This window comes from Miniopterus schreibersii (assembly GCF_964146895.1).
Source record: "Miniopterus schreibersii genome assembly, chromosome: 1".
Lineage (NCBI taxonomy): Eukaryota > Metazoa > Chordata > Mammalia > Chiroptera > Miniopteridae > Miniopterus > Miniopterus schreibersii.
The window spans coordinates 51575417-51589931 of NC_138101.1; the positions used below are offsets into that span (position 1 = coordinate 51575417).

General features: G+C 37.3%; 1 protein-coding gene across 2 annotated transcripts in view; it reads right to left on the bottom strand.

The window, feature by feature from the left end:
- Positions 1-14515, bottom strand: part of SPARCL1 (SPARC like 1) — a 38731-nt gene that overhangs the window by 9068 nt on the left and 15148 nt on the right. The window contains exons 2-6 of one of the 2 annotated variants that reach the window (XM_081152208.1): positions 7349-7413; positions 3850-4026; positions 2529-3482; positions 1223-1295; positions 268-386 (exon numbers count right to left, since the gene is read on the bottom strand). In XM_081152208.1, the coding sequence (XP_081008334.1) occupies positions 268-386; positions 1223-1295; positions 2529-3482; positions 3850-4026; positions 7349-7402 (1377 nt within the window). In that variant the 5' untranslated portion in view covers positions 7403-7413. Of the gene's footprint in view, positions 1-267; positions 387-1222; positions 1296-2528; positions 3483-3849; positions 4027-7348; positions 7552-14515 lie in introns of both variants that reach the window. The other variant, XM_081152209.1, reaches the window with a different exon arrangement.

Sequence of the window (14515 nt, forward strand, 5' to 3'; positions counted from 1 at the left end):
TAAGCACAGTAGAATGAAAGCTGAAGATGTTCCAAGGGTAGAATGAATTTTAAAATGATTTCTATAGATCAGTGCCATTATTACCTTTTTAGGGCATAATTGAAATTCTTTGATTTTGCTAGCATTTGTTTCTATTTAATATTAATCCAAATATTAGATGATAACCTGTGCTTTGACCTTTTTTTTCTTTTACAAAAAATTTCAATTGCTCCTTTCAGTTAAATCATTATTTGTTGCCTCTTAGAGACCAGTTTGTAGAATACTTACTTGGTCAAGGAGTTTTGTAGGAGGACAAGTCATTGGATCTTGGCAAACACAGTGGGGTTTTCCCTGTTGGTCAGCCTTACACATGTGTCCTCTTTTACACTGGAAGTTCATGCAAGAATCTAAGCGAAAAGTTTGGACAGGATAAACTACATTGAACATGTAAACTCAAATCAATCCAGACAATTAGTTCCATTTTCATTAATATGAGAAAATTTGGGAAAACATTAGAAACCATTTTCATGTTAATTTTCAGGTGGGGTCCTCTGGCATCAGACTATGTTACACGATAGCCTACATTTTCTATACACTTTGGATCAGAGACTTGGAAAGAACAAACAGCACTTCTTGGCCTGCCCACAATGACAATGGTCATAGTCTGAAGTCTATAGTGCAATTTTGTGCAAGTTGTTCAGCAGTTTAATAAGCCATGAGAATTTTGTGTTGAAATTAAAAATATTAGTGATTGGGAATTAGATCTTAATTAAATATGGGATCTAAATTTACTAGTAAGTTATGGATTTAAGAATCAAGAATGTGGAATTAATTCTTCTCAGAAGCAAAAGGATTTAGATAAGATGAATTCTAGCTTTTGCAGTAATATTGCAACAGGCCTTCCAATTTGTAAATACATCTACCCATAGTTGTACAGTAGTCTCCCTTACCTGCAGGGAATACTTTCCAAGAAGCAACCAATGAATGCATAAATAAGTGGAACAACAAATTGATGTTTCTCTCTCTCCCTCCCTGTCTCTCTCTTCCTCTCCCTTTCTCTCTCTTAATTTAAAAAAAAAAAGAGAGAGGATGTCTACAATTTATGAGAACATTTCCTGGGAAGAAGTGGGGAGAGGAGACTTCTGTGTAATAGTCACAAATGACAGGATGGGGATAGGCCAATGTGGCCAATTCTATCTCTTCTTTGATATAGTCATAAACAGCTTTCTTAGCCCATACTCACCAACATTGTATACCCTGATGTTGCCTTCAGTTGAACTTTCATCTTCATTCAGTGAGCTCTCTGCTTTTTTGGCCTTTATAATAACAAGAGGAAAAGTTTAAGTCTATTGGAAAGTTGTTACATATTTTATGTTTCTGCTGTGCATACCTTCATAGAGCTTTTCAGACCCAAATCATTTCAGATCTCAAAAAGAGGAACTGTGGAAATAGACAGTAATCTTTTGAGAGCAGGAGCTATTTCTATCTTCATCAGCTGAATTCAGTGTTGTATCTCTGTGGATTACTCAATAAAAGTTGGAACTAACATCAGGAGCAAAGTTGAAACCTCCTCTTGGGATTTGGGAAAACAGTAGAAATGTAATATTACCATGCAATTCTGTGGTTAAGACATGATTACCTCAATAATCTCTATGAAGCTGCTGGTGAAGATTTCTTACAGTTTCTAATGTGTAAGAAAACTCCTACCTTAGAATGACAGCCGAGTTCTCAGTAATCAAGGTTGTTACTGACCTTGCCCACCAAAAGCTGTGTCAAGACCTCCTGGTGGGTGGCTGCCAGGGTTTTACATGAAAGCTTCAAATGATTAAACAACCATATAACAATATGCTTTCCCCCTACTTTCATTCTGCTGTATCCCAATTATCATTTTTGTGCGTGTTTGCTTAATAGAGTTGTAGCTGAAGTCTTTGTTCTTAATCTTTATAGTTAAATCAACAAACATAGCTGGATCTCTTATTATGTTAGAGGAATTTTGCTAGACATTGGTCATTCAGCTTGATATGACATGACACCTACCTGCTCTCAAGGCATTACAGCAGCAGTTGTCAGTGTCTCCCACCCCCCACATCTGTCAAACGTTTACCATTCTAGTTAGCTCCAGGGACTTTCAACAGCCAACATCTGTGTCTTTGTGGCTTCAAAACTGTGGAATTCTATTTAACCTGCTCAAAGGACAGACTGCAAGTTCTAGGGAATTAACACCCCTCTTGGCACTTCTTAGCCTGTAGAATTCGGGTACCTTTGATTAGCTTCCTTTCCTTCCCTGTCTCATTTCTCTGCTCCTCTTTGTTCCCCTACCTTCTAAAAAAACTGCACTAAAATTCAGGGTCTGCTTCTAGGAAACCAAAACAGAATGGGAATTCACAGCCTAATAATGGAGATGCAGAAGAAAATAAATAACTAATATATTTAGTAATGTACTGATAGAAATAAGCACAGGAGACTGAGAGAGCACAGAGAAAGGTCCTGGCTGTTTCTTGATAAAGCTAACTGCTTTATCAGACAAGCATCACCGTAAATAATCTCACCCCTTCGGATTCTCCAGGTTCACTGGTATCTACATTCTCATTCTCATGTGCTCTTTCTCCCTGCTCCTCGTGTTTGATGTGATAGTAACTGGAAGTAGCTCTTTCAGCCTCCTGGAAGGCCTCGCTTGGGATGAAGTAGTCGTCACTTGCACTGTGTCTGGGGCCGTCATCACCATCGTCAGTAGGTTCTACAGGCAAAGCTTCAGAAACAGTCTTTTTCTCCATCTCCTCAGTGTTGCCGATAACTTCAAGGCCAGCTTTTCCCTTTTGGCTCTGCCATTCAGTATCTTGATTGTGCTGATTGATTTGGGGGGCAGTTTCCACTTCCATTTCTTCATTGGAGTTATTCTCTTCTTGTTCTTGGTGACCCTGCTCAGATTCACCTTTCAGCATCTTGCTTACTTGAGTTGGTTGACTGGACTCTTCCAAAATATCATCAGATTGGGTACTGTCTTCTTCCTGCTTGCTGTTAGAATGCTCCTGGGGAAGTTCTCCCTTCCTTTCTTGGTTATCGTCATGGGTACCAACTTCACCTGGCTCTTTTTCCCCTTCTTCTCCATTGGGAATGTTTGGATCCTGCTCTTGGTTTTCTTGATCACTTAGGTTTTCGCCTTGTTTGCTGCTCCTGTTCAACTGAGAATGTGAATCAACTAGAAGCTGTTCTTGGTTTTCCTCTGTCTTTGTGATGCTTTCTTGTTGGTCAGAATCTACAGTGGAACTAACATCAGGAGCAAGGAAATCAATGTTCTCTGGCAGTTTTTCCTTTTGAGGCTCACTCATATCTTCTTTGGGGTCCAGTGTACCTTCAGTGGGTGTATACTCCAAATTCTCACTTAAGTCACTTTCGCTTTCCTCTTGATCCTGTAATCCCAGCTCTTGACTGTAACTCTGGTCCTGATCTGCTGACTGGTCATGGTTTTCCTCCTTTGACTTTTGTACTGAAGATTTTTCAGCCTTAAAAGAAAAAAGTTTATTTTGAAGCAAATGATAATTTAAAAATATATCACATTTACAATTCATAAAGCCAACATTTAATATTTGTTACTCTTTTTTTCATTAACATGTAAACTTATAATGTTCTTTATATTCTATAGCTACAAGTTTTACCTGAATTTGAATTTTGTGAAATGAAACAATTATATACTACTTCAGCTGCAGGAGTAAATCTCATTAATTCTCATACTTCTAGTGAATGGAGGTAGTTGATATGATGTAAAAAATTAAACTGAGATGAGAATGAAGTAACCTCTTTGACCACGCTTTGAAATGGAAACCTTTGGAGAATTTGGAAATTATCTCAGCAAAACGATGTGACTTTTACCTTATTGTTGGGTTGCTCTTCTACAGATTCTGTAGTTTCCTTTTCATTTTCTGCATCTTCAACTCTTAAAATGGGCACCGTAGTGTCGCCAGGTGTTACTAACAGTTCAGTCTGTTGGATGGAACTCAAGGACTCAGTAGTTGGTTGGGAATGATCAGATAAGAACCTTGCATTTGTCTGAAAAATTAAAAACTGGTTTGTGTTATTCATGTATAGATGATAATGTTTAAAAGTTTTATTTAATCTTTAATCGTCATCATTATTAGCAGCAATACACTTCATTTCTATCATCGATTAAAAGATATTCTCTAGAATTTATAAGGATACAAGCAAATGTCCAGAATGTAATCTTAAGCGAAAACAGAATCTCAATCATGTTTAAGAAAAAGTTATGCATGCAGAGACTGGATGAAAATAGAGCAAAAATGATTTCAATAACAGTGACTTTTGAGTTTGGAATTATTTTCTGTGTTTTTCAAACTTTTACAAAGCATTCATACTTGATAATTTTGAAAAATATTGTTAAGCAGAAAGTTGAATTTAAATTAACCATAGGGTATAGAATTGGATATTTTTTATAGAGTATAGCATTGTACATTTTCTTAAGTTAATAACTCACTAATAATTAGCAGAAAGTTTATAAATCTTTTATTCAATATTTGTTTACTTTCTTAACACCATTGGCCTATATCCATCAAGAAATTTTTATTTATTTATTTTATTTTTAAATTCTAAGATATATTTTTATTGATTTTTAGAGAAAAAAGAAGGGAGAGGGATAGAGATAGAAACAATGAGAGAGAGACATCAATCAGCTGCCTCCTGCAAGCCCCCTATACAGGCATTTGTCCTGACTGGGAATTGAACTGGAGACCTCTTGGTTCATGAGTCGACGCTCAACCACTGAGCAACACCAGCCAGGCCATCAAGAAATTTTTAAAGAAAAGCAATTTAATGTCAGCTAATTAAAAAAACTGAAACAGGGCACCAAGTCTAGTAGGGAAGAGCAGCTATGGCGTATTATTTCCACTAGGAGGATGGCTCCATCTGTTTCTAGGATGGATCCAAGGCATGCTGGAGAAGTTGAGATATGACACTTCCCTTCAAGTCTTGACTCACCTATTTATTATCTATCTGTGGTTTTGTTCATCTTTATCCTGTCTTTTCTCAAAGCGAAGTGAGCAGGAACATCAAGATAAGGTTATGTACATTAAAATATTTTATAAATTTTAGGGAGTTACCTAAGTGAAAAATTACTATGGCTAGTAGTAATAGCATGCAGTGGTAATAATATAAAGCGTCTGATACCTTAGGCAGTTAGTCAGCATGAGTCTTTATTAAAGATGTTATGGGCATCTTTAACATCAGATGTCAGAGCCAGGTGTTAAGTATAAGACTCAGATTCTCTTTGGATGGACTAGTCTTTACTCCATTAGCAGGCCCTGTAGTGCTGACTGTGCAATATAAAGAAAGGCTGGGAGTACAGGATTTATTTTAGATTTGGTTTGCTCTCTTCTTATTATCTTTTCAACTAAAAAGAGTGATAATATTTTTTTAAAATTTCCAAAGAAGCCATTTTTAAGAGAGAAAATGAGAAGAAATAGTGGCCAGGTTGACAAGTTGCCAGCAAGGGTATCATGTAAGTCAGTGGATGAAGATTTTTAAGCTATTAGTGGAAAACTGCTTTCTCTCTGCTCCCTTCCTCTTCAATTTCCCCTCTTCAAAATGGGAGAAATGGACAAGAACTTGGCATCTTATTTTCTTTCAGAAATGTTCTGAAAATGAAATTGTTTTAGCATAGATGCTCACATCTATATTTTATTATTTTTTTGGTTAAGCTTCATCTGAGGGTATTTTCCATTGGATTTTAGAGAGAGTGTAAGGGAGGGAGGGGAAAGAGAGAGAAACATCAATGTGTCTCACATAGATTGGTTGCCTCCTGCATGCACCTCAACAGGGGTGGGGGTTGAACCTGCAACCCAGTAACCTGCCGTTGACCAGGAATTGAACCCTGGAGTCTTCCTTGCACAGGCTGACGCTACGACCACTGAACCACACCAGCCAGGGGCTCACATCTATATTTACAACAACATACCCTCTGGAAATCTGCATGGACTCTTCTAACCACACAGATTCAATCCACTGACTTTTGGAGAACTCAGACAGAAGGGGGAAATGATATAAAATTTCTCATAGGTAAAGCTATGAGAAGATATTTTGAGCATTTCCTGGGTCCATGTGACAACAAATTGTCCTAAAAAAGAAACATCTGGAATGTGTTTATATGCAGGCAGGTCATTCAAACTTTCATTCAAAGACGCTTTTGATGCCTGTTTACATAGCAGCAACAGCTGCGAGGGCAAAACACATTTTCAGGAGAAAACAATGGTTCTGTGGGGGCTCCTTTCTGAGCTGAATGTAATTTATCCCATGTTTGTAATTTCCTAGGACAATGTATAATTTCAGCTGGAGTGGCTTCACACTACTTAAACACAATTCTTGGCAGCCGTCATAAATTCTGCTTCCTGAGAACTGCTTGGTCTGGGGGGCATGGCGTTCATTTTTGCTGACACATCTGTCTGCCAGAAGCTGTCCACCAGCTGTCTAAAATGCAAGGATCAGACCTGAGAGGGAGGGAGCGCAGGGGCAAAAGAGAAATAGCTTTGTCTGTTTAAAGGAGCCTTATTCCTCCATTCTGTGAAAAAGAAAAAAAATACACAAATCCTTTAGTTTGATTAAGAACGGATGATACTGCTCTTTGAGGGGCATTCAAATGATCACCCAGCAATGGTTCTATATATCATCAACTTTCATTTTATTTTTGAGGCTGCTGATGTCTCAAATGATTTGATTTGTACGGCTGATTTATTGTTTGTGAATGTCAGGGGCAGTATATCTGACTGTGAAGAAAAGAATATTCTAGTCCTGTCTGCTTTCAGTATGTTTATTTGGAAAAACCCCTCAGGATGAGTTAAGAACTAATTTGTGGTTACTGTACCATTTCCTGTCCCTAACCCCTTGGCCCCTGTTTTTATTACAGACTCAGAATTTCTTATCCAGGTTGTATTTGACTTTGAGAAAAATGCTGTTGGAGAGCGTCACTGTGTCCTCCAAGATTTCTCAGACGAATTCCTTAGATTTCTCATATTAATGTGATGAGCTTCCATAGGAGAATTTATTTCTGCCTGTGCTCTTTGGTATTTGGGCATATTTCCTGACTAATAAACAGATAATCAACACTTTCAGTGACATATTTAATGCATCTTAAGGAACCAGATAGTTCTGAAAGAAATATTTTTAAAAGGTAACTTATCTCAATTTTTCTAATCATTCATTCCTTGCTTGGGCAATAATAATAATAATTAATAATAACAATAATGTGATTATGACCAAAAAAAAAATGTTGAAAACCACTGTATAAGAACATTTTCTTTTAAATGGAGGATTTCTAAGCTAAATGTCAGGAGGGAGTGATGTAATAACAGAAAAAGAGTATTACCGGGATTGCAGCTGCAGTTCCCAAAATGTATAGGAAAAAAAGCACAGTCTTCATGTTTTCAAGACCTGTGAACAGAGAAGAAAATTAGCAATGGTGGGTCGTTTCCTTTTGTATGAAAGGTTAAAAGACAATAGTAGCAAATATTGAGCTTGATACTATCCTTTGTTTTGAAAGGTGGTTGCTGTCTTTATGGATTAACATGTCTGAAAAGAGAGATTAATGACAGTTTGTACCCAACTGTGTCCCAGAAATAGTAGATAACTCTTTTAAATTACGTTTTGCAATCATCATTTTATACATAAATGCATCCACAGAGCTTTAAATGACACTGTAGTTTCTTCTGCTAGTTACTTTAATATTTTAAACTAACATGCTTAAGTGGATATTTAAAAAATATATTATATTATACATTATTCTACTGATTTAATACTGTAATCAAGAAGGACTCCTTGATTTTTTTTGGCCCTGCTTTGTTGGTGGAAACTCTCTGTTTATGACTGTGCGTCCTTGAATGAAGGCTCTATGCAAATCTTGGGTCTTAAGACTTGCAAATTCAAAGTGAAGTTAAAAGTCACAAAGTGAAGTAATAGGGCATTTTGAACAAATGAGTTTTTGGTGGTGAAGAAACCCATGCATTTATTCAGTGAAGATTTTTAGGCATGAGACATGGCGCTGCCCTAAAGGGACCACCAATGTTCACCTAATTTAGAAGTTGCACGTTGGCCATCTCTGAGTTGGTGGTAGCCTGCAAATGGGTTTCGTTTGGTAGGCACTGTGTAATATTTTAAACTAGCATTTAAAAATCTGGAGATTTCATGTCAAAGGTCCAGATTTGCAGTTTCTCCTTGAACTATTAGCCCTCTTAATCTTAGCAACAGCAGGCTCTCATGGTGACAGTGGATAGATCTGAGTAGAGACTACCCTGTATAGGAGACACTGCCATTTGTACCTGGTCTCTTTCACTTTTGTTGTTTGCCTTGCGTTTGAGTTTAGTTTGTTCCAAGCCAACTTTTTCAGTTTAGAGATGAAACAAGTGAGGCTGAGAGGCTAAGTAAATTGGCCTCTAGGTGAACTCTCTTAAAGGAGTGGGCTGTCTATAATTCCATGCACAGTATCCTTAAACCTGGTAATAGTTTTTAGTCTTTAACAGAGATTTTTCTATCTCTGAAACTCCCAGAAATAGTAGATAACTCTTTTAAATTACGTTTTGCAATCATCATCTTATACATAAATGCATCCACAGAGCTTTAAATGACACTAAGGTTTAAAAAGAAAGTGAGTAGTTTCTTCTGCTAGTTACTTTAATATTTTAAACTAACATGCTTAAGTGGGTATTTAAAAAATATATTATATTATACATTATTCTACTGATTTAATACTGTAACAACTATCACTTCACAACACACACACACACACACACACACACACACACTACATTCATGCCCACACATGTACACACAAACTCTCTCTCCCCTCTTTTCCTAAAATAATTGTATTACAAATCTTATTTAAATCACTGTTTGACGTTTATGACAATGTAAATATTCACACCTGGCAATTTTCTGTGTTGAATTATATTTAAATTTATTTTCTTGAACAATATTTTGATTTTTTCTGGATGGACCTAGAAATTGCCTCCTTTTAAAATGTATTTCTCCATGTGCCATTGCTTACATTTCCTAAGTTTTCCAAACAAAATTTAAAAATTCCTTTTAATATGATAATGTCAGAAACAATAATAAAACCACAACAATAAACCCACAAAGAAATCCCTGGGGTCCAATTTCCCCTTGGTGATGTCCCTCCCAGAATGTTAGTTCTCTTGCTCCATTTAATGACTTTTCTCCTGGCATCTCTAGTCACCAGCATCCTGGAAATCCCCTTTGCTCATTTCTTGTGTTTGAGTTCTTGCTTCCTGCATCCCATATGTTTTCCTTTTTTGGAAAAGAAAACATCCCATATGTTTTTCATTTTCATGGAGCATATGCTCCAGAAACTTCCTGAGACAGTCATACAGGAGATAAAATTTTTGAGACTTTACATATCAGGAAAATATCTGCATTTTTTCTTCACTTGATGCATAGTTTGGCTGGATATAGAATTTTAGTTTGGAATTATTTTTTTCTCTCTGAACTTTAAAGCATGTTCCATTTTCTTCTAGTTTCCAGTGTTGCTAGTAAGAACTCCAATGTAAGTTTCTCCCAACTATTTATAATGAGAATTGTTTTTTCCTTTTATTTCTGAAAGATTTTAAGTTTTAATATTTATCCCCAGTGGTCCAAATATTACAATCTCAGCCTTAGTTTGGATCCATTTCAATTTATTTTGGGCATTAATTAAGCCCTTGGAATTTGTAAATTCATATATTTCAGTTTTGGGAGATTTTTACCTGTTAGCTCTTTGATAATTTTCTCCTTTATATATATTTTTTATTTTTTTAATCCTCATGTTTTCCATTGCTTTTCAGAGAGAGTGGAAGGGAGGATGAAAGAGAGAGAAACATCAATTTGTTGCTTCCTGTATAAGCCCCAACCGGGACCAGGGATGGACCCTGCACCCAAGGTACCTACCCTTGGCTGGAATGGAACCCAGAACCCTCAGTCTGAAAGGTGATGCTCTAACCACTGAGCAAACTGGCCAGGGCTGCCTTTCTGTTCTTAAAAATTTGTCTTTTCATTCTGAAGTTCTCATTAGTTAAGTGTCAGAATTCTTGGATTGACTGTCTAATTTACTTATTACTTTTGCTCATCTTTTCCATCTTGTTTCTATTATTGTGGGAAACTTCCTCAATTTTATCTTTCATTTCTTCTATTGACTTTTTAAACATTCTGCTCATATGCTTTTAATTTCTTATTTCCTTATGACCCCCTTTTAAATATTATCCTCTTTTTTTCCCATTAATATAATATATACTCTTATCTCTTGGAGGATATTAATCAAAAGTTTTGAAAATTTTCTCAGCATCCTGCATTTTCTGTTTCCCCCTTTTCTGGTTTGTTCCTTTTGGTTTTCGTTTTTCCTGTTGAAAGCTTCTCTCAAATGTCCAATGTCTTTGATTGTCCAGGAATATTTAGCAATGAGTCACGAAATAGCTAATTAGAAGCTTCATGGGCAGACTTGTTGCCTTTGAGAGTTTTCCCGGAGGGGCTGGGGCAGGAACTTAATGGTTTTGATGGGGCGCCCTAAATGTCACCGTCAGATATTTTTCTCGAGAAGATCTTCGTATCTCCTGCCTTGGGGAGGTGGGTGTAGCCTGGTTGCCAGCATGCTGTGAGGTGAACGAGTGAAGGGCCTGGAGATCGCTCCTTGCGTAAACTGCCTCTCACTTAGTCCCCCAGGTTGCTGGGTGGCACCGCAGCCCACCCTCTCCTGGGCCTGTCCGACCAGGGCCAGGGAAGTACCTTCTCTTTCCTGTTTCAGGTGAAATGGGCGTGAAGTTCCCTGGCTGGGCGGGCGTGGGAAGGCTCTCACGTTCGCTTATCTGACAAACTCTCATCCATTCCTTCTGATTTTAACCTCTCCCTCACCTCGTCTTCCAAGTTACCTGGGGCCTCCATTTCTTGAGACTTTTCTGGGTTCTGCAGTGTGAACTGGCTTCTTTGTCTATGGAACCCTTCTCTGAAAACCCTTAGGGTTAAGGTTTCCCTGTTCTACCAACTGCTTTCTGTCTTCTAAAAATTTTCTGATATCTTTTATTTTCTTTGCCTTCCCCTCTTTTTTCTCTGTCACTGTGAGTTTATATTATAATTTTTCTTTCCCTATCATTATACTGGAATTTTAGCAGAGAGTTAAAATATATGCATATGTTTTGTCTATCCCATTTAATCAACAGGATTTTCATTTCTTCGTTTGATTTATATCTCCCTTATTTATTATTATTTTTTAAGGATGCGTAAGAAGTACTATGGGTATTTGGTTCTAACTTATTAGCAAATAAAGTTTTTATTGAAGAAAAGGAGCTATAGGTGCTAGCACAGAGTTTCTTACTATGTCAGAAACAAATTAGAATTTATTCTCACCTCCCTCACTATTTGAACCTCACAAGGTAGGCCACCTGGATTGGGAGGGGTGCTTTGGAACGATGGAGACTAAAGTTGCACATAGAGGGTGATTTGGGATCGAGTGTGGGGGAAAACTAAAATCTTTTATAACCTTAAGTAACTAATCTATTCCAGTTTTAATAAAAATAACATGTACTCTGCTTGGATATTTAAATTTACTTTCTCTGAGGGACCCCTCTGAAAATTACTATTCATTACTTCAGTAGAACTTCAGAGTACTAAGAGTGAAATGTGTGTTATAGCATTTATACCTTTAAATAAACATTATTTAGAACTAGTAATGGTGTATAATAGGCACCAGAAGTTTATATTATCAAAGTGCCTTGTGTTTACCAAACAGACTTTTAAATGGGATATTATCTTATTTGATCATTGCAACAGCCTCATTGATGTGATTGATGAACAATCCTAGAAAGGCTCTGACAGGACATGAGAGCTGTCAAGGTCAAAGAGCTGTTAAGAAGGGGAATCCAGCTTTCCTGACTCTTGTTATAGTACTTTCCCAGCTCTCTTGCAAATAAAGATCTCCATTTACCTCTTACAGAAATATGTTGGGAAGGAGAAAAACAAACAATTAAACAAACACCCTAAAACCAGGATTGGAAGAAATTCAGAATTCACTTTGAGTTTTTAAATAAGGAGTTTCAAACATTTTAGGGTTTATGATTTTTGCCTATGTGGAAAAATAAACATTTTTCTGTGTTGGGGGAAAAAGGCTGATCATAGAAGATTGTTTGGGTTACTTGATATCAAAAGTCCCTTTGAATGCCTTTTAGTTTAAATAAGGCAAAAGCATATAAATTACATTTCCCTTGAGTGAAAAACATGTTTAAATAAAAACTTGTAGCATGTTAGGAACAGTGCTTGGGACAGTTATTATGTGAAGGATAGACCAGTAGAAAGACTTAATAGGAGGAAATGGCAATATTAAGGTGAGAGGCGGTCAGAGTGTTGTATTTTGGCTGTGGTCTTAGAAATGGAGAAGAGAGGAATAGGTCCAGTTTGTACTGGCTTGTGAGAGCCAATTGTTAAATTTCTAGGAGTTTTGTTAGCTGACTATTAAATAAACCCATTAATAAAAATTATACACACATATACTTAAATTAACAATATCAAAACAAGGGAAATAAATACTCAAAACTCATCACTTTATACTTATTTTGCTACATTTTACTGTTAATTACTCTCTTGGGGTTGTTTCTGCCGGTTGTATCTGTAGGTAGAAATACTATGCAATGTGTGCTACTGCACATCTGTTCCCAATTTTGTTCAGCGATGGCAGGCTAGTAGTTTGAAATTAGCCATGGTGGGAGGATTTTACCATAGATATTATCAAATGCTACCCAATTCCTCTCTAACCCTCCCCAAAGCTGGTTGTTAAATATTTGCCAGCATTTTGAGTTGTACATTTGAAACCTGTATGGTTTTGTTAACCAATGGTACCCCGATAAACTCAATAAAAAACCCCCACGACATTTACCAGCATACCACTGGATAATTCTGAGAAATACTTAAAAGCAGAACAGGTAAGATTTAATGACCAATTGGATATTATGGAAAGAAGAGAAGGAAGAATCTTAGGTTATCAGATTTCTAATTTAGGCAATGGTGGTGTTAATCACTAAGATAAGGAATTACAAGATGAGGACCTGGTTTTAGAAGAAAGGTGATAAATTAGTTTGGGACTTGTTGAATTTGAGTAGAGTTATGCTTGAATACAGTTATGCAGGAAAACATAGAGCTTGGGCTTAAAGATATACTTTGGGTGCTGTTAGCATGAGCAGCTCTACAATGAGTAGAGCAGAGGGCAGGAGCCAGAAGTCTGGTGAGTGAAGACTGTTAGGTCCGTCAGAGGATGGTTAGAGCTAAAGATACAAAGGGTGAGAGAAAGGAGAGTCACACACACAAAAAGAAAGTGTTAAATGTTACAGAGAGGTCAAAGTAAATGAGGCCAGGAAACTCTCCTTTGCCTTTGGAAATACAGAGGTTATTGGAGAGTTCGGGGAGAGTAGTTTTGGTGCAATAGCGTTGGTGGAGGCCAGCCTGTAGTGACTGAGGCGTAGATAGGCAGTGATGAAGTAAAGACAGTGAGTACAGATGACTCTTTTAAGATGGTTGTCTATGAAAGAAAGGAGAGTAAGGGGAAAGTGCGATCGCAGGAAAATTTTGTTTGTATTAAAATGTGGCCATCCAAATATTTTTTAATGCTTAGGAGAAAACATAAATCCAAATGTGAAGATAGAGGAGAAGAGAGGGAATGTGGTAAGCAGTGGTCGCTCCAGTGACCCACAAACTCCTGGGCTGCATGCCCTGGACTTTGGCCTTGTGACTTGCTTTGGCCAATGGGACATTAGCAAGCATGATGCCAGCAGAGGCTTGGCAAGCACTTGCACACTAGGATTTGCCTCCTGTGGAAGCCATCCACCATGCTATAAAAGAGCTTGGACTGCAGACTGATAAGCAACTATGCAGAGAGAACCCTGGAGGGTGAGAGACCATCTGAGATGGTTCAGCCTCAGCTGAACTCCTAGCTTGCTGGAGCCTCATGAGTAACTCCAGACAAAATCAACAGAGGAACCACCCAGTTGAGTCCAGTACAGATTGCGGAATCCTGTGCAGATAAGGGGATTGGTTTTAAGCCATTTAACTTGGGCGGGGTGGTGGTGGATTGTTATGCAGGGATAGATATCTGAAATAGGGGAAAACAGAAGTTTCCTGAGTCATTGCACAGCAATTAATGGTACAGGCTCTGAAACAGGACTTCTCAGGCTCTAATACTTAATTTGCATAATCCTCGGTAAATTAGGTTTTTGAACCTTGATTCTTCATCTGTACAGTGATGATGAAGGTTAAATGAGGTAATAGAATCTCAGTAAGTCCCTGATAAATATTTGCTGGTCTAATGTTAAAGCACAGGTGAAAGGTTGAACTCTGAAGAGAGGAAGGATTCTTTATTTTTCTTTTCAGAAAAAGAGAGAAAAGCTTAATTTACTGTAAGGATATGTTGAGATAAGGCCCCAGGATTATCAATTCATTTAGTCAGATGTGGTAAAACCTTCCTTATATTTATATAGCATTTCACAGTTTATAAAATATTTTCTTGTAT